The sequence below is a fragment of the Aphanomyces astaci genome, assembly GCF_000520075.1.
Source record: "Aphanomyces astaci strain APO3 unplaced genomic scaffold supercont1.41, whole genome shotgun sequence".
Classification (NCBI taxonomy): Eukaryota; Oomycota; class Saprolegniomycetes; order Saprolegniales; family Verrucalvaceae; genus Aphanomyces; species Aphanomyces astaci.
Genome location: NW_009798304.1, coordinates 464,649 through 489,859, shown reverse-complemented (window position 1 = coordinate 489,859; position 25,211 = coordinate 464,649). Strand labels below are relative to the sequence as shown.

Here is a 25,211-nt window from a genome sequence, read left to right as displayed (position 1 = left end):
TCAAGGTGGTTTCATTGAATGCTTGCTTACTGTGTAGTTCTTGACGATAATCAAACACCCGTGGGGACCCGCAGCCAGCCGAATCGCAGTCAACACCTGCTTGGTACTTGGGGACGCAAATACGTCACCGCAGATGACCCCCGTAAGCATGCCATGTCCAATGTATCCAGCATGAGCTGGCTCGTGGCCGCTTCCACCTCCAGACAACAGGGTTACTTGGCGCTGCTTGAGGTCATTGTAGTCGCGATGCAGGACGATTCGGTAGTCAGGGACAAGGCACAGATCCGGGGACGAGTGCACCAAGCCACGCAGCATCTCATCGACCACCGAGGTCGGCGAATTGATCATTTTGAACGCCGTTGTCATGGCGATTTTGCGAATGTGTGCCAAAAAAGACTTTCAAAGTGCACGCAGTACATCCGGATAATTAACCGGAGTATTATTGTTTCGTCTACCAGCGACATGCATACATGGATCACCCATGAGTGAATGGAGGTGCTCTTAGGACGCAACCATCGTACATTAGCACCACGTTGGGAACGTTGTTGGTAAATGCCGTGCCAGGAACGAGTCGGGGCAACCGCAGCCGCGCCACAGGATTCATGTCGAACTCGACCATGGTGTCGTGGACAATGGTCATTCGAATCGCAGGATTTTGCATGCGGCTGAAAAACCTGTCGACAAGCATCGATCAAATCAAGTTCAATCCTTCGATTGCGAACTAGTATTTTCTACGTAATGAAGTACCTCTTTGCAAACACGCTGTATCCCGATGCACTGGCGAACACGCCGACAACACTGTTTGGCTGGGAACTCAGCACACCTTCAAACTCGCGCAGATATGACACGCCGGTGGGGGATTGCTCGTGCTTGCACTGGGTAACGATTTGCACATCGTTGTCAGGTAACGCCCACACTCCCTACGACCGCAACATAATCTCAATGTGAATCAACTGACATGCGTACGTAGTGGTCCACGCCGCCATCCACTGACATCGACGTTGGTGTGAGGCGGCAGTTGTACAGGGCCATCACCCGGGCGACTTGATCTTCGTACTCAAGACCTTTCTCGACGGCCGTGACGACTGTCTTGCCCACAGTGGTGCTGTACTTGCACGAGATGAACCCACAAACTCGCCTTCGAAGCGCCAAGGGAACGACATGTTGGCCAAGCATGTTGCTTTTCGAGGTGGCTATTGCTTTTTATCCGGAAATCACTATCCGGATAATCCTCGCGAAATCATTCGGACCGCTTCAAGCGAATGAACAATTGAAGTGACATTTTGTCGAGGACAAACCATGGGACTGGCGGCGGAGGGCACGACGACGTCCACATGGACTCAGAAAGTGATGGACTTGCTCAAGCAAGACCGCACGATCAAGAAGTATGCTTGCATGCTCTACTTGATGAACTATCTGCATTACGTGTGGACAGCAAAGCGGCCATCGCTGACGTACCAGTCGTCGCCTCGTGCAGCGGCCATCCTAGCGAAATGCTCGCTCTTAGGTCAGTGACTTTGCTCCTTTCGCTGCTATGATGCCCATTGTAGTTGAAAAGTATCATCCGTCTTGGTACTTGCTGAACAACGGGTACGGTCGGCTGTCGCATCAACAGCAACTTCTTTGGTTCATGATGTCGCAGGCACTTGCACACGATCATGCTGGCCAAGCTGACGTCCCATCCAGAGATTCATTACGAGCGCCAAATGGTTTCACTTGCCGATGGCGGCGCTGTGTCTTTGGACTGGGCGGTTCCGCCTGGCGTCGCTCCGGCTGCCGTCAACATCCCCGACGTCCCGACTGTGGTCCGTCCATCGACTCTCTACCTCCATGAACGTGCGTCACGCACATTCGTCATTAGGTTATCTTTCATGGTCTCACAGGAGGCAGTGGCGATGTACGTATTCATCATATCTACTTAGCGATCATCCTAACAGATCGTATTAGAACTACGTATGTGTGACGGCGGAGAAGCTGGTGCGCCAGGGCTGGCGTGTGGTTGTGATGAATGCCCGAGGGTGCGCGAATACGCCGCTACTGACCCCCCATGTCCGTCGTGTCCCTTCTACGATCCATCTCTCATATCGCAGCCACCATGTAGCTGTTTTGCGGTGCCTACACGAACGACGTCCGGGAAGTCGTGGCCAAGCTCCGCCGCGACCACGTGCCGACGGCGCCGCTGGTTTCCGTGGGGTTCTCGCTCGGGTCCAACATCATGGTCAAGTACATTGGCGAAGAAGGCGCGGCGTGTCCGCTGTCGGCCGCCGTGTCTGTGGGCAACCCGTACGACTTTATGTGCAACAGCCGCAACATGAACTTCTCGTTCGTGCACGACGCCATCTACAACGGCCCTCTGGCCACGAACCTCAACAACTTGTTCTTCCATCAAGTGAGTGCATGGACTTCTGAGACAAGGTGACTCAGCTGTGACACTGTAGTCGAATGCCCACCAAATGTTTGCCGCCCACCCCGACATCAACCTCGTCGCATTGCAAGCCACGACTCGCGTATGGGACTTCGACGAGCAGCTCACTCGACGTGCGTTTGGGTACGACGACTTCCATGTAGATGCATTCTCTCACATACAATGTACATGCATGATAGTACCTGTCCATATGAACCTATAGTTTGCACTGGAATAGCAATCCATAGACTCCCAATGAATGTATATAGTTTGCACTGGAATAGAAATCAAGCGACTCTAAATGAATATATATAGTTTGCACTGGAATAGAAATCCATAGACGAGAAATCACGAGATGGGACTTTATCTGCATGTCTAAACGTCAAATTGCATATGGCAGTGATATAATATGCAATTCTGGATGACATAGGTATGCGTCCGTGAGCGAGTATTACCGCGATGCGTCGAGCAGCCAATGTACGTACGTCTACTGTGTTGGTCGGTGGTCCCCATGTTGATTTGCGAGGGTAGACTTGAAGCATGTCAAGATTCCGCTGCTGTTGCTGTCTGCAAAGGACGACCCGATCTGCATCCACACGGCGACCCCGTTCGACGACGTGGTCGCGAACGAGCATCTGATGCTGGCGGTCACAGACACTGGCGGTCACTTGGGGTTTTTCACGGGAAACAGCGTCGTGGACGTGCCCGACATGTGGTCAGCCAACGTTGTGGCGCAGTTTTGCAATGCGATTGACGGCCTCCACGCGTCGGACAAGCCGTCGCTTGCCCGACGTCTGTTTCGATCGGTGGACCAACATAACGCTGACACGCAGGTTGGGGCAACAACGATGAATACATCGGGGGATGTTGGGTCTGTTCTCGATCACAAGGGTGTCATTATCGATGAAGAGGGACAAGTCTCCCTTCGACGCATGGCCGCGGCGCTAGCTGCGCTGGCAGTCGTGCATTTTGCGATCAAACATCGACATGCTGTGCACAAAAAGTGGTGGTATTGACGTCGGCGTTGTATTCGTTCTCGAGCTTAATAATGAAACTGTTGGTCGTTCGTGGATTTGCCAGTCCCCTAAAGGTAGCTGCTTAGTCGTTGCAGTGGCATATGCAGTGTAGATATCGTGTAAACTTACAGAGGGGGCGCCATTGGACGACCGTCGGATTTCCTTGACGGCCGCGGCAAGTGCTTCAGGGTTCACGCCCTTCTCGACTAGGGAGATGAGAATGCTGAGGGATTCCCGATCAAGTCCCGTGTTGAGAAGTCGCGACAGCTCGTACACAGCTACACGTCACAGTGTCAAATCGGCATGATGCTTGGTAGAGTTCACATACTTTCAAACGCTTCCTTGCCCTGCCCGATCTCGCTAGTGCTTCCATCTTGGTTCATCCTCCAAACCTCGTTTAACGTATTTATTTGAGTAATCGCACTTCAGAGGGTGGTATATTTCTGGAATTTTCATGAAAGTGCCCATAGAAATATCATGCCCATAGAAATATCATGAAATGTCGCGAAAGGTCATGACATTTCTTGCAAACAGGGCCATTATCGGACCATTCTTCAATTTGACCAACAACCCACAAGCATGACAACGAACGCTATGAAAGCGCAAGGCCAACTGGCTGCCATTGCCGACCAAGCTGACCGTATCCACGACATCGTGACCACACGTCTGCCGCACCAACACGGGCTCGTCGCGGCCGAGATCGCCGCCACGAGGTGGCTGTCTGTGGCCAACAACGGCAACGCGGCAACTCGCCTCAAGAAATGCAAAATGCAAGTGACCAACTTCCGTTTCCGAGTGCTGGAGCAAGGCGAACGACTGACTCGGCTGCTTTGCGACTTGGACCTGGTCGACAGCGATGGCGACCAACAGATCCGACAAGAACGCAAGCGACTCGTGCTGCACATCCAAGACGAACTTCAGCTGGCCGATGCGTTGAAGCACAAGTGCGATAAACTCGTTGCCTTCCACGCGTACATGTTTCCCACTCCTGTGGAGGCGGCAACCCCAGTTGGTTCTCCCATCCAAGCGGAAGCCAACCCTGAAAAAGCCACCGCGTCGGACAACGAGACCGACGACGACGACGACATGGAACCCAATGATGACGACAACGACAAAGATATCGACATGGACAACAATGACCAATCCGACGAGGAAGAAGGCGAACCTGAAGACGAGTCGCATCTTCCCGTGTGGAAGCCCCGCTTTGAACTGCGCGACGGCCGCGACGGCGCCGTGTACCTCGTGGCGGACCTCACGGGCGTCGACTTGGACCGACATTTCGACGTCCATGTCGATGGTGATGTGCTGCGCGTGAGCGGAACGAAGCTGCCCACTCCTCGCGACTTGCAAGTGATGCGAATGACCCAACAACCCACCTTTGGACGGTTTGCCATCGAAGAAACGTTCCCGCGGCATCTGTTCCATCTTCAGAACGCGACGCTTCGCCGTGTGTCTGGCGGTCTTGTCGAAGTCCGCGTCCCTCGGGCACGAGTGCCGTTCAACGCCAGGCGCAACATCTATCGACGACCAGCTCCGTTTGCCAATATGGGCATGGCGTGGTAGTTCAATAAACTTTATTTAACAATGAAATTGCATTCTACACAAGTTACTCGACGGACTTGTTCAATTAGACTAGGTTGTCTTTCTACAAATACTATTACACGATACAACCTGGCGTGGCCGACGGCCACGCCAGGAACTGAAGGTGCAGGGTCCACCTTGGCGCACACCTAGAATGCCGACGCCCAAGCTGATCACGCGACGCAGCGGCACTCTGCACAGCTCGATTGCGTCCACGAGGTCGTCCGTAAAACAGTCTCCATGTTTCATTCGAAGCGACGTCTACAGATGGGCTTTGACAGAGTGTTTCGGCGATTCGTCATTTTCCATCCATCTCAACGCCCAAGTCGTGGATTGCGAAGGTGTTAAAGGAAAGGAGCACAGGGCGTGACAATACTGCGCCACCACTTGTCGAATGTCGTCCATGTCGGCGACGTTGAAGAGCTTGGTGATGGATATGGATTACCCGTGGAGTCCGCACAGGGGTCTTCGCACATCCACGCGCCTTCACCATAACGGCGCGCGTTAGTTGTTGGACGAACGTGTCCGCCGCATTCTGAATGTAATTCGATACCTCAGTCATGTTAACTGAAGCTGTTTTTCTCACCCCCCAACTCCCCCCATGGAGAAGGAACTGTGTAGCTGAAAATTAGTCTCGACATTCTACTATAAGTATCAATGGAACATCCATGACGCAAATGCTGCCGCACGAGGAGAGCCATCGTTCCTCCAGTACCGTCGCAATCAACCCCCTACTGTACTGTACATAGCCTAGGATGCATGTCGGTTCGACATGCGTGTACAATGTACCCTCCATGCTTTGTTCCTACAGTACAAGGGGTTCTCGGATAGGGTGGTAGATGCATCATTGTCCCTGCAGCTCACCACATCTGAAACGCCTTGAAACGTCTGCCCCCCCTTCCCCAACAACAACCCCACTAGTCGATACCACTATATGTCAAAGCGCCACCTTAGTCCGTCGCCCAAGACGCCCACTGTCCTTCGCAAGAAGCGCGAGAAAGCACCAGTAGCCGTGCAAGCTCTCGCACAAGCCCTCTTCTCGGGGTATGTCGACTCTTTTGTGATCATTCGCGTGCTGTCGCTCGTGAGCCGGGACCTGTCGACCCACGGGGCGCGCATTGTCAGGTCCCTCGACCTCCACGCCACCCTTCGCCCGCATAAACTGCTCTCCCAGTGTGTCCTTCGTCGATACCACGCCGGCCTCTTGTCGTTATCGCTGCAATGGACTCCATCGACCACCGACGCCACCGTCGCACTAATTGCATCCTCCTTGCCACAGCTCACAAATCTCAACTTGCACGGGTGCCACAAGCTCACAAACGATGCATTGGCCACCATCTCCGCCGCGCTACCGTCGTTAACGTCCCTGGACCTGTCATTCTGCAGTGGTCTCACTGATCCCACACCGCTGTCGTCCTTAGAACACCTCCAGACTCTGAATCTCGCCATGTGCTCCAACCTTCCCAAGACCACTCTAACGCATCTCCCGACATCCCTAACCTCGTTGGACATTGGCTGCACTGGCTCCATCGATGCGACAGCATGCCTCCGCCGTTTCGACCGATTGCAGTCGCTGGACCTGTCTGGATGTAGCACTGTGGACGCAAACGACATTGTCACGTTCACTCAAGCAACCGCGCCTCGCTTGCGGCACCTGTCGTTGGCACACTGTCACTCGGTTCATCTGTCCGACTTGTGGCACCAATGGCCCCAACTGCCTGCGCTGAAAGTCCTCATCCTTCGAGGAATTCGTGGGGGCAGCAAGCCAACCGCAACATGGACGGACCGCGTCAAGGCCTGCTGTCCGTCCCTGACCTTCTTGGACATTTCGTGCAGCGACCACGCCGGCAGCATCAAGAAGGACCTGCGCGAGATGATGCCAGACTTGTCTGTTCATGATGGCCATGCCGACTTTCCCATCGTGGCATGTGCGTGTGATGCGGACGACCAAGGCCCTCGCGGGGTGCGCAGGCCCGCGGATCGGGTGCTGGTCATTAGACATGCCCCATAACATGATGACCCTGATGGACATGACTGACAAATTCGACTAGTCAAACTCCACCTGCCATCCATTCCCTCTATGTGTAGCCAGCCACCTACTTCTCCCAACTAACGTTATGTTGGTACTTTTGGCCCACCGTTTTTTGGTGCTAAGTCACTTGACCGTACAATTCAAGTCGTACATTCGACGACAAAATTGACATTCACACATCCGTGCGCTGCTCATACTACTACTGTATGTACGCTATACTGTAATGTGCCCGGTAGGCGGTCGCTGGCGGTACTGGTGACTGGATGCTACCACGACCACTTCGATGCAATCCACAGCGGTTCCACTGGAATCGAAAATCGCTGTGAACACGAGATTGTTCATCGATAGAGAGGTCGCAAATCCATTTTCAACTGCCGCTCGCACGGGTTGTCGGGTTTCCATCGCGTCGCGGACGATCGTGCGAAGGCGGGACGTGTCGACGCTCAAGCACGCCAACAACGTGGACGGGTGTCGCAGGGCGCCTTCGGTGAAGCCAGACATGGTGAGGAATGCCTGGTTCGCACGCACGAGGGCGATATCCGTGGTGATAATGCACTTGGGAACGCTGGACATGTCAAAGTAGCGCTCGAGTGGGGATATCGACGACTCCATCATGGCCGGCGCCATGCGTAGTGCGTACTCGGACTTTTGCTTGGCGATCACGACGTCATTCTGGAGCATGGTGACGTAATGCAGAGTGTTGTCCAGGATCGACTGCTTGTTCATTTTGCTCGACACACCCGCTGCTTCGAGTTCCTTGCGAAGGTGCTCGATTGTATCGTTCATCTTGGACATGCGCTGCTTCTCCTTCATGTTCAGTTCCGCTCGCGCCGACGGGGTCGTTGTGTCCCCCACGTGCATGGAATTGGTATTCTCGTCACCATAATGGCCCATCCACATACCGGTACTTCGTCCTTCGTCAAGTGTGTTCAGATTTCCTCACGACATTTGGAGTTGCACTACTGCATAGTCAGACTTGCAAATGTACATGAAACCTGTGAATATACATATGTATTTGTTTATACAGTATTGCGCTAAGAAATCGTACGATGTGATTGGTGGATCGCCGATTGGAGGGATAATAAAATTATTCCCATGAAGCTTATGTTATGTATATGAAATGTATTGAATTACGTTATATTTGAGGTTTTTGGAGTCAAACTATTGTCGAAGAAAAGATAACGCATACAAATCCCTCAGTTTAAGAATGTGTACTCAAGTTCATGCGGCATTCTTATTGTGAATGATCTATTAACTGATAATTGTGATCTTATACAGAGGTATTCGTCGTACTCATATTATCGCTCCCTACCTGCGTTATGATTGGCGTAAATGTTTTGTTCCAATTCCCCTCATCAAGCAAGGGGCAATAACAAGAGGTCGACAGGGCGAGGTCATCAAGCAGCGCAACCGAGCCACGCCGCCGACGACTATCGTAGACAGCCCATAGGAACCTTGCCAACGACTTCCTTGTACAGCGCCAAGACGAACGAGGTGCGTCCATTCATTCGTTCTATACGCATATTGCTCACCTCCACGTGGTCCTTATCAGAGCCATGAGTTCGTCCGGCAGTGCACAAAACAACAATGGCCCACCCAGAGGAACCAGTAGATCCCCTTCACGCCACAACACTATAGGTGAGTTGTCTGGTGGGCCTTCGTCCATCAACGATCGATACAATTCGTCCAACAATGGCGGGCGAGGCGGAGGAGGATATGGCAGTAACAACTTCCGAGTCCCGCCTGGATACAACAATGCGCCGATGGATCGCGGCCGACCGAGCCGCTTTGACAAAGACCCACCACCTTATTCTTCCTACAACAACAGCGGCGGCGGTGGTGGTGGGCGCGGTGGCGGCTGGAACAGCAGCCGTGGTGGACGCGGCGGATTCCACTCGCAGTACAACAAGTCGTCGCGACCCAGCCGTCCATTCCGGTCTCGATCAAGGTCCCGGTCCCGAGATATCAATCGAAGAGACAATTCAGACCTCCAGCGGAATCGGTTTCTACGCGACCGGTCCAGGGATCGGTCCAGGGATCGCCTGCGCCACCCTCCCGACTCGACTCGATCGCCTCTTCGACCATCAGACGACTTCCGACACGCGTCGCCGTTGCGACATCACTCCGACTCGACTTTGAGCCATGACCACTCGAAGCGCCCGTCGCCCCAACGCCATCCGCCGCCTCCGTCGCCTCCTTTTCGACCCACGGCCCCTGGTCTCTTGACCCCTCCCCGTCAACTCGACTTGGCTCGGCCATCCGTTACCTCCCCGCGGCCTGGACTTCTGGACTCCTCTCATCTCACGTCTTCTTCTTCTCAAAGTGTTTCACCCCATCCGATCAAACGGGGCGACGAGTCGCCCCGCACGACCATAGGGGCACCCAACGAGTCCTCGAATCCTCCATCTGCGTATGCCTCTCCCCTAGCATCGTCATCACGACAATCACCAGCTCACTCGACACAGCAACTGCCATTCTCAACTCCGCCACCTTCGACGGTTCGTCCATCGAACCAGCAGTCGTCCCCTCGGACGCCGTCAGAAGCTTCCTGGAGCATGCCACTCGGTGTTCCTACCGATTCTGGAGAATCTGGTGGTCCTGCAAGGCAGAGCCCCCAACGACGGTTCGCTCAAGCCGTTCCTCCTTCCTCGCACCAAACGTCATCGTCCCCTCGGCCCCCCGTTCCCGCGACGACTCGCCCGAAGCCTCCAGCTGCTCCGACCACGCCTGACCAAACAGAGTCGAAACGAGACGAGCTGTCGCCTTTGAAACCGTTCTTGTCTCGTCGCGGGTCGTTGGATCTGGTGCACCAGTCGCAGCGATCTCATCATCACTCGACATCCCCTAAACTCGGGTCACGAGTGCACAGCCCCAACGTTGCTGCACAAGGCACTAGCCCTTCCAAGAATCATCACCCCCTCTCGTCCCAACGCCACCAGGCAGACGGGGTCGTACCTGGGGCGGCGGCGCGTCGAAGAAGCATCGACGAACATCATACAGCAAACCCCCCGTCAGTGCTCGTGGCGATGCTGGAAGAAACAATCCTCGAGCCCCCCAAACCCAAGGACGACGACGACGCCAAGCAGCAGCGACCTCGTCTGGGCTGGGGCCAAGGGTTGGCCGCTGCTTCTCCCACTGCCACGTCAACAACAACCAAACGGCCTCGCATGGGCTGGGGCATGGGGCTCGTGGTCACTCAAGTGCCGTCTCCAAAAGCTCAACCCGCTCCAAGTGCATCTACTCCACTCTTGTCGTCGCCGCCACCCGCGCTCTCCACGAACGATAACACGCCGGTCGGAGTTCCCAGTTCACTCGACGACTCAACAACTGTGGGTGGTAGTAGTCGTAACTCTGACCACCAACCGTTCGATGGACGAGGGTCCGTGGTGGTGGCTCCACTGCTGCCGCCACCACCTCCGCTATCGACGCCAGACCCGGTGGATATGGAGATTGACGACGATCCTGTCGTGAATCTGCCGCCGCCGCCGCCGATGGCTCTCGGGGTTCCGAAAGAGGACATTCTGTCGTCGATTGACTTGTTGGATGCGGAAATTGCCGACGTCACAGCGCAACTAGTTTGTGCGAAACAAGGGCTGCAGCAGCAGAATCCCCAGACACAAACGACCAAGCCCACGGAAGAGCTGCCGCCGCCGCCGCTTTGTTCACCGGTGGACAAGGCGAGTCCGTCCAAGAAGGCGCGACCCGTGCTGGTGGACCCGAAGCTGATGGCCATGGTGCAGTCGTTGATGGAAGACAACAAGACCAAGGCGGCCGACGCCCACGCGATGATCGCCGCGCTCGGCAAACAAACGGTGCAGTACACCCGCCCCGTCGACTGCCCCGGGTACGACGACACACTCGTACGCGCAAAGATGCTGCACCACCGCGTGACGCTGCGCGTACGCAGACACAAGCAGCGTCATTACGCCGACATGAAGGCCCTGGCGGCCGAGTACGGCGCACTGAAAAAGGTATGGCGCGCCAAAGTGAAGAAACTCGAAAAGGACCGCAAGAAGCAGGAAAAGCGCACGAAACTGCGCCACAAAGAGTCGGGAGAGCACAAAGCGGCCACGACCACGGCATTGGACGACAAACACTGTCCAAATCCACACCCGCCATCCAACGACTCGCAGCAGATCAACCACCTCCGTTCGTCATCTCGACTGACCAACAACACGCAGCATTCGCAAATGTCCATGATCAAGCACATTGCCGACGTCGAGAAAGAAAAGCAGGCCGAGCTGTGGGACCAAGAAATCAAGCGAAAACGGTACAGTCGTCCTTGTATGGATATGTGGAATATGTGATGATATGTGATGATTATATATAGCTAGCGTATTTGTATCTTAAAGGCATAGAAACAAACAATTCAACTGTAGTATTATATATAAATATAAATATATATATAATAATATATATAAATTTATTGAATCAAACAATTCAACTGGATGTTGTAGTATTATATATATATATATATATATTATTATATATATATAATACTACAGCATCCAGTTGAATTGTTTGATTCTATGCGTTTAATATGCATATATATATATATATATATATATATTATATTTCAAAATCGACACCATTGCTTTGTCGTCCATGGATCCAGCCAAAATGTGAATATTTGTGTTGATTGCTCAAATCCACCGGTTTCGATTCATTTTGTATGTGTATATCGTGTTGGATCCAATATCCAATCCATCCTTTACTCTATTTGTTCAAATCCCCACACTAGTTTGGTGGAGTTGTTTGATTGGCCACTTGAACGTGTTGTGGCTTTGGATTGGTCGATTTGATTTTGTACTTGTGGATCAAACTCCAAATATATTTATCGATTTGACTTTATTTCTGGGGGGTGTAGACTCAAGAACGCGATGCTGTCGTCGGGGGGGTCGCACAACAGTCCGTACGTGATTCCAGATATGATTGTGGACAAGGAACTGGTCCAAATTAAACGGTTCATTCCCCTGCCAAAGCCCCTCTTGACCGGCATGGAGCCGACGCCGGACTCACACATTGACGGATTGCATTACTTGAATGCATTCCAGTTTACGAACCCGTGGACTGACATTGAAAAGTGCATATTCGTCGACAAGTTTCTGCAAACGCCCAAGAACTTTTTCCGCATTGCTAGCTTCTTGCAAAACAAGACCACGGGCGACGTCATCTCGTTCTACTACCACACGAAAAAAGTACTCGACTACAAAGCCATCATCCGCGAGCAGCAGCTGCGTCGGCGCGGCGCCAGCATCAAGAACACATGGAACTGCTGGCAACTGAGTTTGTGCGCCGCCATGGCGCTGGGCGTCCAGTTCCCCGCCGCGATTCAAGCCAGCGTGCTGCATCAGTCCAAGTTTCGATCACATCAAGCGGCGCAGTCGATTTTGCAGGCGGCGGCGCCGGTCGTGTCCAAGGATACGATCGGCAAAGCCGACGAAGACGACGAGAAGCCCTTCGTGCTCGATTTAACGGATTTCCTCGACGACAACCTGTTCACGACCGGATACAACTTGACGTGTCGGTCGGTCCAGAGCCGATTCGACGCGTTCCGTGCATCCCCCGACTTTCACCCCGAGCACCCGCCAGCTACCACCACCCCAGGTCCTCCATCTAAAAAGGCCAAAATGGTCGACGATTCAGCAGCGACCGCGTCGCCGGTGGCCGTCCGTCGCAAGCCAACGACGCCGCGCCCGATCCCGAACAAGGGGGCCGTCAAAAAGAAGAGTCGCCCTGCCGCCTTGAAAAAGTCCGACGACGATCACCACCACCACCTGCCACCGCCGCTGGCATCTCCCCAAGTCCCCAAAGTCGACTCGAAACCACTGCAGTCCCCGGACGCCCCCCATCCCCCGCTCCTTCCGCTGCCAGCGGCGACGCCCCCGCTGTTTGCCCCCGTGCCCCTGACCCCTCGCACGACCCCCACTTCGTCGTCGCTGTTTCTCAATGCTGCGGCACTCACCAACCTGCCGCCAGGAAAGCGCGTCGTTCAAAAGTGGACCGAGCAAGAAAAATCCGACTTTCTCAAATATTTCTCGGTATGTAGTGTGTTGGGCGAATTATATATATATATATTGTGGATTTGGTACAGATCCCGTCGACTCGACGAATTATATGCTTGAGTAGATTTGATTGGCTCTTCCAAGTCTATTCAACACAAATCAAAACCACTCCAGCGTATAATATGATTCAATATTGATTAGCCAAATATCATAAGCGAATTTTAAAAGTCTTTCGCAAAGTCCACAATATATTGTGCGTTCGAGTGAAATTTCATTGTTGTGGTGTGGTTTCTCGTTGGAATTGAAATCGATTTGATTGGCTACTTCAGGATGAGCTCAAAATTATTAACCAATCAAAACCCATTTCTCAATGAAATTCAACCAATCAGATCGATTGTGGATCGGTTTCGTCGGCGCGATTGATTCGATTCCACCCCCTCCCCAAATTTGTACTATCAAATCGACAATATATATTGTGGATTTGGTACAGATTCCGTCGAATCGACGAATCATATGGCTAAAAATCTAATTTTTTGGAGTGGATTTGATTGGCTCTTACAAGTCTATTCAACACGAATCAAACACAACTCCAGCGTGATATGATTCAATATTGATTAGACAAATCATAAGCGAATTTTAAAAGTTTATCGCGAATATTCACAATATATATACTGATCGATGTGGTTCAAACGTAGGTGTATGGCAAGGATTGGGCGGCGCTGACGACGAGCATCCCGAGCAAAACTGCGGCGCAGATCAAGAATTATTATCAAAACTACAAGAATCGGCTGGGTTTGCAGGTACTAGTCTGTCCATGTGACCAGTCCCATGTAACGCGATAGGATGTTTTGAAGAAGCGCCCCGAGCACCACCGCCCGAGCACGCCCCAGACCCACCACCAAACGTCGCCGTCCATCAACTCGCCGTCGCAAGGAGGACGCCCGCCGCCGCCGCCACCGCCGCCTGCGTTTTCGTTTCCGTTGTCCATTCAAGTGCCGCAAGAGTACAACACGTCACAACAACAATCGACGGCGCCGACGTCCATGAACGCCGCGCAGCATCGCTTGATTCAGCTGCAGAAGGAACTGTCCCGGATACAAATGCAGCAGTTGCCCACAACGACATCGTCCTCCGCATCCACCTCGGCGGCGGCGGCGGCATCATCGTCGTCGTCCATGGGGGGTGGCCAGGCGTTTCCTAGCGCGACGCCGGGGTCGCAATTGAAGCTACTGCAGTACAGCTTGCAGCAACAAGTGCAGATGCTGCAGATGCAAATGTACCAGCAAAGTGTGCAAGACACCCACGCGATACACCAGTCGTACGGGGGAGTTCCTCGGTTGAATCAACCGTCGCCGTACGTTGTCACAGACCTTTAATCATATATACATACAGTCATACATGTAGGTATTACGACCGATACAAGGGAGAACCAAGCAGCAGCAAGGACGCGCCATTGGCAACCAGCGAAGTTCTCTTGGCAGCGCGTCCACTAGTCGACAACCAGGTACGTTATATTATTATTATTATTATATAAATACAAATATATTCATGAACCAAACCACGATATATTTATATATATATATCGTTCCGTGGTTTTAATATGACAATTGTGGAAATTTTCGAGTAGACGCCAAAAAGTCTGCCCCCCCTCGACCCCCCAACCGCCAGCAGCGCGCCGCCCAGCGTCCCAAGTCGCATGTCATTTTCGTCCATCTTGAATGAAAGTGTGGGCAGTCCGCAGTACGCTTCGTCGCCGTCGGCGTCGACGCCCGTCGTGATTGCGTCCGCCCCGGCGTCGAATCGGTCGTCCATGTCGAGTCTGCTCAACCGGCCATCCTCCTCCTCGTCGTCCGACATATCCCCGATGCTGCCAAACGCGCCATTCACCCAGCGGAGTTTTAGCTCGACCTTGTACCACCACCCAGTCCTGCATAATCATCGGCAGCAGCTCTACCATGACCACCACCACCCCCCCCCCAGCAACAACATGCAAGACCCCACAAGCCAAATCGGCCCGTACCACCACATCCACCCGTTGCAGCAGCAATCGTCGCTGCATTCACTGCAGTCTATGCACACATCGCAACTACCTTCGTCGATGCACCAGCCCATCCAGCCCATGCCTTGCCAGCCCATGCTACAGCCCATCCAGCCCCTGCACAGACAGCACAACGTGCTTCCCATCTACCGCGCCATGGACGACGCGTGGACCAATCAGCCTGCTTCCGCTGACGGTCGCTACGACGAACACACGAGGCATGTCTTGGACAAGGAGGCGGCGCACCTTCGAGAGGCCCAGGAAGAAGCCGCTGCCGCCGCGTTGAATGCGGCCGCGGCGGCTGCCCGCGTCGAGGCGCTGCAGCGAAACGTGGTCGCGAGGCAGGAGCAGCAGCAACCGACGATGGTCCTGGCCCCGCCTCGCTTTGCCAGTCACCCGCCCCCGCAGCCGCCGCCGTTCCACCTCAACCTCCCCCCGCGCCCCCCCCTCGACCCCCCCGGTACGAACGCGGTCGCTCCGTCGCCTTCTTCTCGAGCCAACACCACCACAGCCGATAGAGGATAAGTCCGTAGCATAGAGTAACTAGTCTTGTTATGTATAGCTTTTCGATTTGATACAAATTTGGGGAGGGAGGGAGGGGGTGCAATCGAATCGCGCCGACGGAACCGATCCACAATCGATCTGATTGGTTGAATTTCATTGAGAAGGCTTTGATTGGCTAATAATTTTGAGCTCATCTGAAGTCGCCAATCAAATCCATTTAAATTCCAACGAGAAACAACACCACAACACAATGAAATTTCACTCGAAAGCACAATAGCTTCTTCTTTTTGTTCGATTGTTTATCGAGGTTGGTCGATGAGTTAAGATTGGTCCTCGGTGAGGGTCGGAGACGGCGTCACTCGGAAATACGGCTTGAGTTCGTGAAAACCATGGGGAAATAGCGCCTTGGCCGCGTCGGACGTGATGTCTGGCTCAATGAACACGTCGTCGTTGACCTTCCAGTTGGTTGGCAGCACCACTTGGTTGTATGCTGTGAGCTGCAATCCATCCAACACTCGAATAAACTACAAGGATGCAAGAAATAAACATCCTTTGAAGGAGAAAGAACTAGAAAATGCGGAGACTCAAACCTCGTACAGGTTGCGCCCGACGGCGACGGGGTAGTAGAACACGAACTGCACGATCATGTCAATGTCCAGGAGGAACGCGGCGCTGTACGGGAGCTTGAAATGCTCCGAGCCGTGGACCGGGGCCGACGGCGAGATGAGACCCAGCGTTCGCGACAAATCGCCGGATTCGTCGGCGAATATGGGAAAGTTCACTTGGACGTCTTGGGTTTCGTTGACGTCGTCGAGGAAGCGCGCTTGTTGCTTCACTATAAGTGGTGGTGAACATTCTGTCAATGACATGGACAGTACGAGATCCAACGCTTAGCCCCAGCACTCGGCAGTTTCGCGCGTCAAACTGAGGCTTGAGCTTTGTGAGCATGCCTAATTCCTACCACAATGCGATCGACTATGTGTGGTGGGACGTCGACGAAGATGTCAACGAACGTACAGTCGCCCACACAGGATGAAAGTCCTGCGGAAATGTCAGAAGCAACGTCCATGCGCCGTCAATGTAATCATGCAGCTTGATCGTCCCCATTTGGGTCGTGCCAATCATCTTTGGAATCTTGCTACCCACGCGAACGGAAGCTGCAGCGGGCGGCATGTTGTATTATCTTGAGCAGTCACTTCCAAAATTGGTTTGTTAAAGATATTCATATAAATGAAGAGTGCTTGTAAATAAATGAAGGTAAATAATAGATATGCCATCATTTATCCTAAATTGAAGGAAATTGCTGAGAGAATTCGAACAAGAAAAATTCAATGACAAGTACTTCCAAGTAGTACTACCATAGTAGCGTCATCAACCGAGCACATCTCACTTGAAATGCATCCATTAAGTTACTGTGGAGCTACGAGTACAGTAGTTGCTTTGCTTGTGCACGAAGCTCATCACAAGCTAGCTGAATGTCCATCGAGTATGTACCTCTAGGATTTGAGCTCTTTCATCCAGAACTACTATACGTTCTTGTAGGCAACACAACTCGCGGCTAGGTGGAGCAATATCATGCATGTATTGCGGCTAATTTACTGGAAGTCGGGATCGTCGCGCATATTCCACGCGATAAAGTAGTAAAACAGAATGAGCATCATGACACAACCAATGCCGGCAAACATCGAGCTCGCGACTCTTCGGCGCTGGTCGCATTGATCTTCCATCAACGTCTGCACGGCGAGCGGCGCTCCTATTTCCAAATCTGGACGGACTTTGTACAGCTCTTGCTTCTCACGAAACGACAGGCGCCGGCATTCCCGACGTTGTTTCTCGTCCGCAAGGTCTTCATCTTCCAGGTGATGTGCTGCGAATTCGACACTGCTTCCCTTTCGCAGCATCTTGCGCTTCGGAGTCGTGTTGTATGGCGACCTGGTGAACGGGGACGACGATGTAGCAGTCGTGGTGGTCCTTGCCGTCTCGGGCGTCAGTGGCGGCAATCCTGCGTTGCTAGGCGCCGGTGTAATCGCTCCATACGTGTCGACTTTGTCTTGGAGGTGCAGCGCGACCGTCATCACCGTCGAGGTCCACTTACTTGGTGGTTGCCTGAATAATCCAAGACTGCTGCGATTGTAATTGGACAGTTACGTTGAAGTAGTCAAAGTGACGTCAGAACCCAACCTGGTCACAAACAACGATGTAATTTATGGGGGGTAGGGTCGATTAAACTGAGTCCACATGGGGGGGGCCATGTGTCCATTTTCTGGAACGAACAATGGTAGGAGCTAGTAATACTAGAATCACTCTTCAAGCACTTGACTCGGCGATTCGTCGTCCAAACTGTGAGTTTATGCAGTGGATTCAAAAGCCATAGTACGTATTATCATAAATAGTATATTCATGACAAGATCACTCGTCATATATGAAACTTAAACTACCCACCACGTACGTACTAGTAGTACTACTACAGTACGGTTGTACTAGTAGTAGTTTTCTGTTAATAACGTAATTATTAATAATAGTAGTGGTGGTACAGTATCCGATTTAGTAATACTATCTCGAATGATGTCACAAAAAAGTGTGAAATTTCGTGACAAGATGTGAGTGGACAAAATTGGCGCCGATGAATCCGTACAAGGCGGCCGAGAAAAAGTGGAAAGGGTTCAAAATGGTAGGCGACGACTGCTGGGAAGAGCGGTTGCGAGAATGGTCTTCTGCGTTGATTGACCTCGCGGCGTCCGGTGAGAATGGAGCAAGGCAAGTCGACACGATTGAGATCAGCCCAGGACGAAGCCGGCCAATCTATGCCTTTGGGGGCCATGACGACTCGGACAAGACCCACGACGGGTTTTTCTTGATTCCAGATGCATTAGATCACGATACCCAACGATTTCTAGCTACGAAGTGCTTGACAGAGTACGCGGAGCCGCCACACACGACGAATTTACACCAATTGAACCAACAGGTTGGCCTTCTTTGTCATGTTCGGCGTCCTAACTTCATTCGCGTAGGTTGAAAACATTTGGCAAAAGTCGCAGGATAGCTCCGCTGGCGATTCGAAAGCCAAAGACCCGATGCAGAGCCTACACTGGGCAGCATTGGGCTACCATTACGACTGGACAACGCGGACGTACCCCGCCCACGTCGGCTCTAGGATTCCAGACGAACTGCAAGCGTTAGGAACGAAGTTTGCCCATGCGGTTGGCTTCGACTTAACGTCTGAAGCGGCCCTTGTCAACTATTACAAGCCATCGTCGACCATGGGAGGCCATCAAGACAACGTCGAAGTGACGTTCGACCATCCCGTGATCTCGGTATCCCTTGGATGCAGTGCCATATTCCTCAAGGGTATGTATGAACTCGTCCTTCGTGTTTTGCATATTGGCACTTGATATCGTACCAAGTTCACTGCGTGTATATGTAGGCGGGCTCTCAAAGGACATTGCACCGCTGGAGCTGCTTGTTCGAAGTGGCGATGTCGTTATCATGGGCGGTGAATCCCGCTTATGCTTCCACGGTACAGGACTATACCCCTTTGTGGTGTATCTAACTTGGATGCAGGAGTTGCCAAAATTCTGCCCGTTCGACACCTGGATGCATTTCCACTCGAGAAGGATGGCGATGCTGCAGAGAGCGCCATTGCCAAGTACGTGCGGGTGAACCGACTTAACATCAACGTCCGCCAAGTGTTCCCGACAACTCCATCTAGTATGAAAAAGCAGCAGAAAGTGAACGATGGAGATTAAGATTGGAGGCATCTAGCTATTTGACGTTTTTGGTGTCGAGCGTTGCTACCAATTTGTCGCACTGGGCCTGCACTCGTCTCTTGAAATCTAGCAACAATTTCTTCGTTTGCTCGTCCTTGCCATGCTGCTTTAGGAGCTGAAGGTCGCGTTCGCTGGAAAGGTCGATCTTGGTTTCGGTGTTGGTCGCGGCATCGTTGATCACGATGTTCATGTGGGTCGCGTTCGCGTGATCCAACATGACAAACAGTTTCCCTTTCGAGGCGGATGCTGCGTCCGAGGTTTCAGATTCTATGGGCGATCCGTTGCGGGAGTATGTTAACTCGCCATACTTGCGCCGCCGAACTGTCGATGGAGTTCGCAACCGAAGACTCCTTCGACGTGATGGGGTTTCTCCGTCGTTTGAACTTTCCTTGGATGGTGTGCTGTATGCAGATGACAGTCTTGTCTTGGAGCGCGTTTGCCTGGCCTTGGGCAACACTGACGACAAGTCTCCCTTGTACTCCAACAAAAACTGGTCAATGGGCATGTTTCGGATCTTCTCGGGAATCGGCATGGTGTCCCGAATGAATTGATTCTTCAGCTCTTCCACGTATCCGTCAAATAAGGTGTTGAGCTTCTTACATCTCGCTTCAACCTCCCGTTCCATCTCTTCCACCCGCGCCCTCACGAGGCGCTCCCGCTCCGTCATTTGCCTCATCATGATGGTTTTGCTTCTGCACCAGGAAAGTTTGAATGCAGCCAATCACACGCGTTTTTGGTTTAGTAGAGTGCGTTAGTACTATGTAGTGGGTTCGACACGACCAAGTGCAATATTAGTAGTACTAAGCGGTTTCAATTAGTACTACTACATTGACCGAACCCATTTTCCCACCAAATTCACGCGCGCGTGAAGATGTCGGCGCAACGTCGGAACCAAGAGTACGTGGATGGTTCGGTATACAGAATCCGCCTGCACAACTTCTTGACGTACGGCGATGCGGAGTTGTTCCCCGGGCCGCGATTGAACGTTGTGATCGGTCCCAACGGCACGGGCAAGTCGTCGATTGTGTGTGCGCTCTGTGTCGGGCTTGGCGGGTCGACAAAGGTGCTTGGACGCGCAGACAAGATGGGCGACTTTGTCCAGCATGAAAAGGACTCTGGTTTTACAGAAATCGAACTGTTCTTCACGAGAAGAAACGTCGTGATCCGCCGCAACATCTTCCGCGACAACCGGTCCACATGGCAACTTGACGGCAAGGAGTCGACCCAGAACAAAGTCAGGGAAGTGTTGTCCAAGGCCAAGATTCAAATCGACAACTTGTGCCAGTTTTTGCCCCAAGACAAAGTGAGTGCACCACCATGATCGTTCGTGCTTGACGATCTGGATAGGTTGGCGATTTCTCCCGCATGACGCCGACGCAGCTGCTCAAGGCAACCCAAGCCGCCATCGGCAACGGGGAATTGGCCGACCAACAGGAAGAGATCTTGAAGATGGAGAAGGAGAACAGCACGAGCAACCATGACTTAGTCGCTGCCCGCGCTCGGTTGGAAACTAAACGGTCCGAGAACTTGCAGCGTCAGCGCGATGTCGAGCGCATTCGCGAGCAAGAAGCGCGTCGAGTGGAGTTGGCCAATCTCAAAAACAAGCTGCTATGGGTGCAGTACACGGAGCAGCGGCAAAAGGTGGACGCCTTGAACCGTCGAAAGACTGTGCTCAAAAATCGACTTCGCGTACGATATATATATATATATATATATTCGTTGCCGCCTATATATATTGACGTTCTCCATCATTAGACTGCCAAAAGCGTACAACTAGATCCACTCAAACACTTGCTCGAGGAGCAAAAGGACGCCATGCGATCTATTCGCGACAGGTCAGTATTACCGACGTAATAATATTTTATTTGCCATCTTACTCATATACATATATTTTTATGGCAGCAAGAAGGAGATTGTGACGGAGAAGGAGCGGGTCGTTGGCTCCCTCGCCAACATCAAACAGCATGTACACATCACGTTATATATATATATATATATTTATATATATTATGGTGATAAAATGTTTGAATAGGTGGACCGAGCCGACCGTGAAGAGACAGAAACCCAAGCCGAGATGCAATCGCTGAAAGAACACCAGCGTCAATTGAAGCATCGCCTCGAGCGTGAAAAGCAAAAGGAGGAGAAACTCCATGAAGAGCTGCAGGGATTGCGCGCCGAAGCGGGCTTGCGGGAAGACCTGTCGGCGCTGCAAGAAGCCTTTGACGCCCAAAGCAATGAAGTACACGCTCAAATATATATATATATTCCATAACAGGCTGGATTTATAGATTTTTCACATTACGAGTTCCCGGGAAAGCGATCGACACGACGTACGTACATTCTTCACAATGTGTTGGAATCTATCTATCTATCTATATATATAATTGCGATATATCGTATATATATATATATATATAGTTTGGCCGTCTTACCAGCGAAATCCACCGCATCGACGACAAACTGGCTCGGCTGGAGAATGCGAATTTGCAACGGCAAAAGGTGCTGGGTAGTCGGGACCGCGACTGCATGCGAGCATTCGAGTGGGTGCAGAAGAACTCTGCGATGTTTCAGCGCAAAGTGTGGGGGCCTATAGCTCTCGAGGTAGGCCCATGGCTGTGTATGAGGGTGGAAACTATATATGATCGTACGTAGGTGCAATTGACCGACAGGCTGTACACCAAGTACCTGGAAGACACGCTGCAGAACTACGTGCTGACGTCGTTCGTGGTCGAGTGCCGCGAGGACTACAACACGATGCTGCGAGAGCTGAACGAGGGCAGCCAGCGCCTCGGTGTGAATGTGCTGCAGCTGGACGAAGGCCGAATCAAGCCCTTTCAACGGCCATATTCGGCCAGTCAGATCAAATCGTTCCAGGAGAACCTTGGCATGACTTGTTACTTGGACGAGGTACAAGAGGCTCCACCGACGATATTTCGACGTGGTTAATATATATTTGTTTATTATTGTGGGATTCGATATATATCTCCAGACCCCGTCGAATCACAAATCATCGACGCTATTGGCGAATCCAATTTTTTGAGTGGTTTTGATTGGCTCTTACAAAAAGGACAATGATATTTTCAACCAATCAGAACTCCAGCGTAATGCAATACTACTATTATTGATCAGACACCGAATGTTTGAAGTTGATATATGTGCATTTCACCCAAACTTGGACTTGTGTGTCATTTCGCCAAATATTAATAGCATTCGAATCCATTTGATTTCATTGAATCTTGTACAAACTATACGATACACCAATGAGTATATATGTGGTTTTGCCCAATGCGGAGGGACTGGGCCAAATTAAACGTTTGAAATTGGCAGAAACTCAACACGACGTGATTTGATTGGCTTGGGCGGTTCTTATGAATCATCTACTCTCCATTCGATTCTGCTGACAGCTCCAGTTTCGAATCGATGAAGTCACAATATACTAACTCGAGATTGTGTGGGTTGTTAGGTCGTAAAGGCACCAGAGGTGATCCATCAAATTCTCCGCGACCACGGCGGGATTCACACGATGCTGCTGGGGACGCAGGAGACGGAGGACATGATCAACCGAGGTGTGGATGTGTTTTCGCAGTTGGCAGCGATCAACGACAAGGCGGCGTTCTTGACCCCGTTCAAGAAGTACGTGACGTCAGGTATGTTGATTTCTGCTTGTGATGTCTTCTATTATCGTCCTTTCAGCCAGCCACCATACATTTGGAGTTTTGCCCAATCCATCGATGATCGATATTGTTTGTATTGACTTTTGTTTTACCCAAAATGTGGACTTTTTGTGCTGATTCTTTGCCAAATCTATAACTCTTTGTCCTGAGACTTTTGCATGTCAAGGTCGTCCAGGATCACACTAATTGAAGTCATACACTAATTCGGTGTTGAATTCGTCAAAGAGTGGATACTTTGATTGGCTATGTGATTCGTGTTGTGGGTTTTGATTGGTCGTAAATCGATTTTGTCTGTCGATTTGGTTCTTCTGCTCACATTCGACCGAATCGACTGCTTGACAATACTGAATTTTGAACGTGATATATATATATATATGCTCAAAATGGTATATATATATATATATATATATATATGCTCAAAACACGAATGTCATGCACACACACGAATATCTTGTTGATATATGAGAGTTTGAGTTTGATTGTTGGCCAACACAAACGTCATGATGTTTGTGTGTTTTGCATGTCGAATCGAATGGACGATACCAACTGCCGTTGATTCAATAGTGTCCAAGTATGGAAACAAAGCCGCGACGACTCGGTCCAACGACATTCGCGAGCCACGGTTCTTGGCCGTGTCGGCAGACAACCAAGGCGAGCGAGAGCAATTGCAACAGGAACGACTCGCCAAGCAAACAGAGATCGCTGCCATCCAGCAAAAGGTCTGGAAACGATACCGTTATGAAAGAATCATTCGATAATAAGTTGTGCCTAAAATAGATTGCATCGGTGAAAGCGCGAGAAAAGGAGCTGTTGGATGCCAAACACGCGACGAATATCCAGCAAAACGACATCAAAGCGCAACTTCGCCGACGCCAGCAACTGGTCGCGTACATCAGCGACACCAAAGCCAAAATACGCACCCTCGAAGCTGATGCGGCCAAGGTATACATAACTCTAATAAATTATACCCGCCAAATAAGGCCCAACAATAATATTTGTTCTTGTAGGACGTGTCGGACAAGCAAGCAGCGCTGGCGAGAAAGCTCGTGAATACATTGACCAAGTACGTGTGTGTGTGCTTGTATCGAGGGGGGGGCTGTTGTCAAATCGATTCGAAACTGTCTGCAGTTAATCGAATGTCTCACGAGAAATGGGAATGATTCAAGAACGTCCTAAGCCAATCAAATAATCACATTCTAGTGAATTTCTGCCAATCAAACGTTTCACTCGACCCTGTTCCGCCGCAAAACCATATATATATATATACTATTCTGTGTATAGTATAGTTTGTACAAGCTGAAGTTGGATTCGAATGCTATTGAAATGACTCACACAAGGCCAAGTTTGCGTGAACAATGATGCACAATATATATATATTGAGCTATTGTTGGGCGTACTAGGCATGTCAAGCAACTGTCGGGCAGCCGTGAAATGGTCTCCAACTTGATGACGATTACGTCAAAGCAAGTCGAGTTTGATCTGACGAGTACGACCATGGAGCACCGCGTGACGGTGATTTCCCGCGTGTTGAGTGAAGAAGAAGCCAAACTCCAGTACGTGTCGACTCACGATTTGTTGTGAATTGGGTGGTTGTGATGATCTAGACGGTTGAAGGACGAGTACGACGACGTCAAGCGCGCGCTGGTGGACGAGGCGAGACACGCGGTCAAGCTCAAAGAACGTGCGGAGCGAGCGGCACCAGAGAATGACCCGGCGTTCGACTGCCTCCCGGACTCGGCCGTGGAAATCCACGCGCAGGTCGAAAGCATTACGGTGGCGCTGGCGCATTTCCGCGGCGATTTGCGCGTTCTCGACACGTACGAGCAAGTGCAAAAGGAAATCGAAGAGGCCGAAGCCAAGTTGGCGAGAATGGAGTCGAGCTTTGCCACGTTGCAGGATCGCATCAATGCCATCAAGGTAATGTTGTAGAGATATATATATATATATATATATATATATATATATTGCTTTTTGGGTTTTTTTATTCACGGATAAGATATTGATATATTTATTTGAAATAGGACCCGTGGTATGCCCAATTGACCGACGTCGTGTCCAAAATCAACACATCGTTTGCGCAATACTTTAAAGACATTGGGTGTGTGGGCGAAGTTCACTTGAACCAAGACGGGGTACGATTAACAAATATATTAATTTTTTAAAAGATTCTAGTATATATATATATATATA

The 25,211-nt window shown here is 51.3% G+C and overlaps 13 protein-coding genes across 17 annotated transcripts in view; 7 read left to right on the top strand and 6 right to left on the bottom strand.

The window, feature by feature from the left end:
- H257_12629 (hypothetical protein) lies at positions 1-366 on the bottom strand (the record flags this gene model as incomplete). Its single annotated transcript, XM_009839919.1, has 1 exon — positions 1-366. One exon carries the CDS (start codon positions 364-366, stop codon positions 1-3), a length of 366 nt encoding a protein of 121 aa, XP_009838221.1.
- A 39-nt stretch (positions 367-405) lies between these two features.
- H257_12628 (hypothetical protein) lies at positions 406-1,187 on the bottom strand. The gene is made up of 3 exons (XM_009839918.1): positions 967-1,187; positions 748-920; positions 406-674 (listed from the first exon to the last, which is right to left on the bottom strand). The coding sequence occupies exons 1-3, from the start codon at positions 1,174-1,176 to the stop codon at positions 476-478; spliced, it is 582 nt and encodes a 193-aa protein (XP_009838220.1). The 5' UTR covers positions 1,177-1,187; the 3' UTR covers positions 406-475.
- Positions 1,188-1,299: 112 nt separating this feature from the next.
- H257_12627 (hypothetical protein) lies at positions 1,300-3,158 on the top strand (the record flags this gene model as incomplete). Its single annotated transcript, XM_009839917.1, has 9 exons — positions 1,300-1,507; positions 1,551-1,590; positions 1,643-1,805; positions 1,862-1,897; positions 1,948-2,049; positions 2,102-2,389; positions 2,439-2,548; positions 2,835-2,881; positions 2,936-3,158. Coding segments are annotated over 9 exons (1,215 nt in total), but the record flags the coding sequence as incomplete, so codon positions are not given.
- Positions 3,159-3,446: 288 nt separating this feature from the next.
- On the bottom strand, positions 3,447-3,803 carry H257_12626 (hypothetical protein; the record flags this gene model as incomplete). Its single annotated transcript, XM_009839916.1, has 3 exons — positions 3,447-3,488; positions 3,550-3,698; positions 3,749-3,803. 3 exons carry the CDS (start codon positions 3,801-3,803, stop codon positions 3,447-3,449), a joined length of 246 nt encoding a protein of 81 aa, XP_009838218.1.
- Positions 3,804-3,904: 101 nt separating this feature from the next.
- H257_12625 (hypothetical protein) lies at positions 3,905-5,033 on the top strand. Its single transcript, XM_009839915.1, has one exon. It carries the CDS (start codon positions 4,000-4,002, stop codon positions 4,981-4,983), a length of 984 nt encoding a protein of 327 aa, XP_009838217.1. The 5' UTR covers positions 3,905-3,999; the 3' UTR covers positions 4,984-5,033.
- Positions 5,034-5,860: 827 nt separating this feature from the next.
- Positions 5,861-7,208, top strand: H257_12624 (hypothetical protein). The gene has a single exon (XM_009839914.1). The coding sequence runs from the start codon at positions 5,936-5,938 to the stop codon at positions 7,010-7,012; it is 1,077 nt and encodes a 358-aa protein (XP_009838216.1). The 5' UTR covers positions 5,861-5,935; the 3' UTR covers positions 7,013-7,208.
- H257_12623 (hypothetical protein) lies at positions 5,926-7,986 on the bottom strand. Its single transcript, XM_009839913.1, has one exon. It carries the CDS (start codon positions 7,931-7,933, stop codon positions 7,247-7,249), a length of 687 nt encoding a protein of 228 aa, XP_009838215.1. The 5' UTR covers positions 7,934-7,986; the 3' UTR covers positions 5,926-7,246.
- Positions 7,987-8,382: 396 nt separating this feature from the next.
- H257_12622 lies at positions 8,383-15,657 on the top strand. Of its 2 annotated transcripts, none has more exons than XM_009839912.1 (7): positions 8,383-8,527; positions 8,586-11,303; positions 11,901-13,074; positions 13,734-13,838; positions 13,893-14,392; positions 14,443-14,542; positions 14,666-15,657. In XM_009839912.1, the coding sequence occupies exons 2-7, from the start codon at positions 8,590-8,592 to the stop codon at positions 15,599-15,601; spliced, it is 5,529 nt and encodes a 1,842-aa protein (XP_009838214.1). In that variant the 5' UTR covers positions 8,383-8,527; positions 8,586-8,589; the 3' UTR covers positions 15,602-15,657. The 2 variants fall into 2 exon arrangements, with proteins under 2 accessions (XP_009838214.1, XP_009838213.1); XM_009839911.1 differs by having other exon boundaries at positions 13,881-14,392.
- Positions 15,658-15,836: 179 nt separating this feature from the next.
- H257_12621 (hypothetical protein) lies at positions 15,837-16,776 on the bottom strand. Of its 4 annotated transcripts, none has more exons than XM_009839908.1 (4): positions 16,598-16,776; positions 16,459-16,537; positions 16,178-16,415; positions 15,837-16,104 (listed from the first exon to the last, which is right to left on the bottom strand). In XM_009839908.1, exons 1-4 carry the CDS (start codon positions 16,751-16,753, stop codon positions 15,936-15,938), a joined length of 642 nt encoding a protein of 213 aa, XP_009838210.1. In that variant the 5' UTR covers positions 16,754-16,776; the 3' UTR covers positions 15,837-15,935. The 4 variants fall into 4 exon arrangements, with proteins under 4 accessions (XP_009838210.1, XP_009838209.1, XP_009838212.1 ...); XM_009839907.1 differs by having other exon boundaries at positions 15,839-16,104; positions 16,171-16,415; positions 16,598-16,775; XM_009839909.1 differs by lacking the exon at positions 15,837-16,104 and having other exon boundaries at positions 16,107-16,415.
- A 365-nt stretch (positions 16,777-17,141) lies between these two features.
- Positions 17,142-17,729, bottom strand: H257_12620 (hypothetical protein). Its single transcript, XM_009839906.1, has one exon. It carries the CDS (start codon positions 17,653-17,655, stop codon positions 17,176-17,178), a length of 480 nt encoding a protein of 159 aa, XP_009838208.1. The 5' UTR covers positions 17,656-17,729; the 3' UTR covers positions 17,142-17,175.
- A 474-nt stretch (positions 17,730-18,203) lies between these two features.
- Positions 18,204-19,326, top strand: H257_12619 (alkylated DNA repair protein AlkB; the record flags this gene model as incomplete). Its single annotated transcript, XM_009839905.1, has 4 exons — positions 18,204-18,545; positions 18,592-18,928; positions 19,005-19,097; positions 19,142-19,326. The coding sequence occupies 4 exons, from the start codon at positions 18,204-18,206 to the stop codon at positions 19,324-19,326; spliced, it is 957 nt and encodes a 318-aa protein (XP_009838207.1).
- A 236-nt stretch (positions 19,327-19,562) lies between these two features.
- H257_12618 (hypothetical protein) lies at positions 19,563-19,898 on the top strand (the record flags this gene model as incomplete). Its single annotated transcript, XM_009839904.1, has 1 exon — positions 19,563-19,898. One exon carries the CDS (start codon positions 19,563-19,565, stop codon positions 19,896-19,898), a length of 336 nt encoding a protein of 111 aa, XP_009838206.1.
- Positions 19,899-20,188: 290 nt separating this feature from the next.
- The window catches only part of H257_12617 (hypothetical protein), a gene marked incomplete at its 3' end in the record, with an annotated part of 5,716 nt that continues 693 nt past the window's right edge, over positions 20,189-25,211 (top strand). Inside the window, exons 1-15 of the mRNA XM_009839903.1 lie at positions 20,189-20,650; positions 20,695-21,036; positions 21,103-21,182; positions 21,250-21,313; positions 21,380-21,586; positions 21,636-21,677; positions 21,766-21,948; positions 22,000-22,254; positions 22,811-22,994; positions 23,586-23,740; positions 23,799-23,963; positions 24,029-24,084; positions 24,422-24,574; positions 24,626-24,938; positions 25,043-25,153. Coding sequence (XP_009838205.1) covers positions 20,219-20,650; positions 20,695-21,036; positions 21,103-21,182; positions 21,250-21,313; positions 21,380-21,586; positions 21,636-21,677; positions 21,766-21,948; positions 22,000-22,254; positions 22,811-22,994; positions 23,586-23,740; positions 23,799-23,963; positions 24,029-24,084; positions 24,422-24,574; positions 24,626-24,938; positions 25,043-25,153 — 2,742 coding nt within the window. The 5' untranslated portion in view covers positions 20,189-20,218. The remainder of the gene's footprint in view (positions 20,651-20,694; positions 21,037-21,102; positions 21,183-21,249; positions 21,314-21,379; positions 21,587-21,635; positions 21,678-21,765; positions 21,949-21,999; positions 22,255-22,810; positions 22,995-23,585; positions 23,741-23,798; positions 23,964-24,028; positions 24,085-24,421; positions 24,575-24,625; positions 24,939-25,042; positions 25,154-25,211) is intronic.